Source organism: Porites lutea, chromosome 8 (genome assembly GCF_958299795.1).
Source record: "Porites lutea chromosome 8, jaPorLute2.1, whole genome shotgun sequence".
Classification (NCBI taxonomy): Eukaryota; Metazoa; Cnidaria; class Anthozoa; order Scleractinia; family Poritidae; genus Porites; species Porites lutea.
The window spans coordinates 20,523,536-20,526,273 of NC_133208.1; the positions used below are offsets into that span (position 1 = coordinate 20,523,536).

General features: G+C 39.3%; 1 protein-coding gene across 1 annotated transcript; it reads left to right on the forward strand.

The window, feature by feature from the left end:
• The first annotated feature begins 503 nt into the window (after positions 1-503).
• On the forward strand, positions 504-1,505 carry LOC140945333 (melatonin receptor type 1A-like). The gene has a single exon (XM_073394370.1). The coding sequence runs from the start codon at positions 504-506 to the stop codon at positions 1,503-1,505; it is 1,002 nt and encodes a 333-aa protein (XP_073250471.1).
• The last annotated feature ends 1,233 nt before the right edge of the window (positions 1,506-2,738 follow it).

The following is a 2,738-nucleotide window of genomic DNA, read 5'->3' on the forward strand; positions in this document are numbered from 1 at the left end:
ATTATTGACCAGACTGTAAAGAAGGAATTATCTTCTTTTTTGGTGTTTACATCATAGTTAATGGAGGTGACTGGTTATGAAGCCCGGCAAACATCAAAGGAGCAAACAAAGATGCCAAGATTTATGTTGGAAGGTCCACGACCCTGCACAATCTTTTGTTTTGCGTTCATACGTTATGCATGAATTACGTAACCAGCACGTTTCTATTGGTTAGTTCCTCAATACGGAGTAAACAACTATTGTGTTTTGTGCAGGGTCAAGGCCAAAAAAGAGAACAAAAACATACAACAAAGAACTTTGTCGGGTTTCATAACCATTCCCTCTATTAACTATGTTTACATGAAAAACTACTTGTTAACATTTTTCATAAATGAGACGAACACCTGCTGTAAAGAAGGCTACTCAGTCCCCCAAACAAAAACAGTATACTGAAAAGCTTTTCAGTGGTACAAAAAAAAGAACATCTTTACAAGCTTTTCCTGAATTCTCTCAAAGAATTCGTTATGGAACATTTGCTTACCAGGGAGCTCGTTGTAAGAGCACAGCATTTAATTTGGATTGAAGCAAGTTTCCTTGCTATCATCAACATAACAGCCATCTCCGGAAATATTTCTGTTTGCTACGCCGTGTATGGAAACCAAAGACTTCGTTCGCTTGCCAATATGTTTGTTGTAGCGTTAGCTGTCAGCGATATTCTAATATCGGTCTATTGTATGCCTCTTTCAGTGGCAGCTCTCAGTCAAGGCCGATGGATTTTCGGGACCAGTGTTTGTCGACTCCAGGGTTTTGCAATGTTTACGTTTTCATTGGCCTCTCTAAATACCATGGGGGTTATTGCAGTTAGCCGATATTTTTGCGTAGTGAAACCAACGAGGTACATTGTATTATTCCGGAGGCAAAGAATTGTGATGTACACATCGGTAGTATGGTGTATGGCTCTCATTGGTTCAGTGCCTCCGCTAATTTTTCAGACAGGCGGATACACTTTCCAACCTGGAAAAGCAATGTGCATGTACCCATTCCCAACTAACATTGCTTATACCGCCTTCATCGAATGTGTGTTTGTCGCTGCGCCCTTTACACTCATCACTTTCTGCTGCGCCAAAGTGTTCTACACAGTGTTAAGATCAAATCGTGTTTTCACGCAAGAAAATAACCCTGAACAGCTCAGAGCAAACGTCGAAGAAGCTAAAGTGACCAAGACGTTAGCTTTGGTCATGGCCAGTTTTTCCTTATGTTGGCTTCCTATCTGTATTATTGATTACATCGACGCAGCACGTGGAGAGCCCACTTTGCCACGACAGGTATATCTTACATACGGGTTTCTGGCCTACCTTAGTAGTACAATCAACCCATTTATATATGGCGCTACCAACAGGCGCTTCAGACGAGAGTACAAAACCATTTTGAAAAAGATAAGTTTGATCTGTACTTGTGGTCATTGCAGTTGTGGACAGAAACGAACGTCCGATAATCCACCAGATTTAGCGGTGACCGAGCTTTAAATTATGTAAAAACAAATGTGGAAAACAAGATGTCAATGTTAGACAAGTTCAAAGCCTTTTGCGGTGATGCAATGGGACCTGACAAGCTTAAAACGAAGAGTTGACGAAAGTGCGTTGGTAAAAGAAATGGTTTTACTGACAGTGTAGCATCACGGACCTGCATGAATAGCAGCTTTTTTGCTGGCACGGTCCACTGGACTGGATCCATTAGGAGGAATTGTAGTCAATTTCTTTCTGACATGTTTCGTTGTTCGTTACAAATTATTATCAGTCAAGGACATCACTTACATTTAGAGGTATTTTTCCACTTTGCAGCCATTTCGCTTACTTAACGTGCTTAGCCTACACCTCTGTACCCGAGTTGTCTTCACTGCAGCTGATTGTAGCAGGTCGAGAGGAGATGCACTCCTTTGTTTTGAACAAAGTGGTGCCGTATTTAATTTCTTTGCATGTTTTTATTTTTTGCTGGTTTTATAACCAAGGGTGCACGGATTAGCTGATGGCAAAATTGCAAAACTACCAAAGGACGTCAAAACCAGTTTAATTGGTTTTGATGTCCATCTATTCTGACGGTTTTCTGTTTTGAAACGCAAGCCCTCAAGCAGATTACTGGGGATGTCTCCGTCCTTCTGCGAAAAAATAAGGCCGTACTCTTTTGCCATACCCTTTCCAACCCTGAGAGGGTACTCCCTATAATGGCTATAAATTAAGGCTCCGAAAGCAGGAATTTCAAATGACGGGGTATAGGAAACAAAAGGGAAATCCTCTTTGAGATATCTAAAAGGGTTTTTTATAAAAAAAAATTTCGAGGAGATGCTATTCTCTCCCACTTTGCAATAAAACTGTCGCGCTTCGTAATGAATTTAGTTTGTGCAACCTGTAATAACAGGCCATCGCACTTTGTTATAAAACAAGTTGTCGCACTCTGTTATAAACGTTATTAAACTTTTTAAGTTGGAAAAGAAATGAAGCTCTTGAATGATTGATGTACAAGAAAAATAATTTTCGACATTGTGGTAAGAATTTCAATTAGAATAGATGGTTTTTCAAATTCTAATATAGCATCATTCTTATAAGAGAGTACGAAGCCTTTGTTGTATTAGGAATAAAGTAAAGTTATTTTCAAGATTAAGAATATATATCTTCATAAAATGAGACCTTAAAATTAAAATACCTTAAAAGTAAGTTGAGTTTGATCGTCCGGGTGAACGTAGTCTTGATTACCACTGTTGT

Excerpts from the sequence above, each read along its gene's own strand:
- LOC140945333 (XM_073394370.1), top strand. The coding sequence starts at position 504 with ATGGAACATTTGCTTACCAGGGAGCTCGTTGTAAGAGCACAGCATTTA.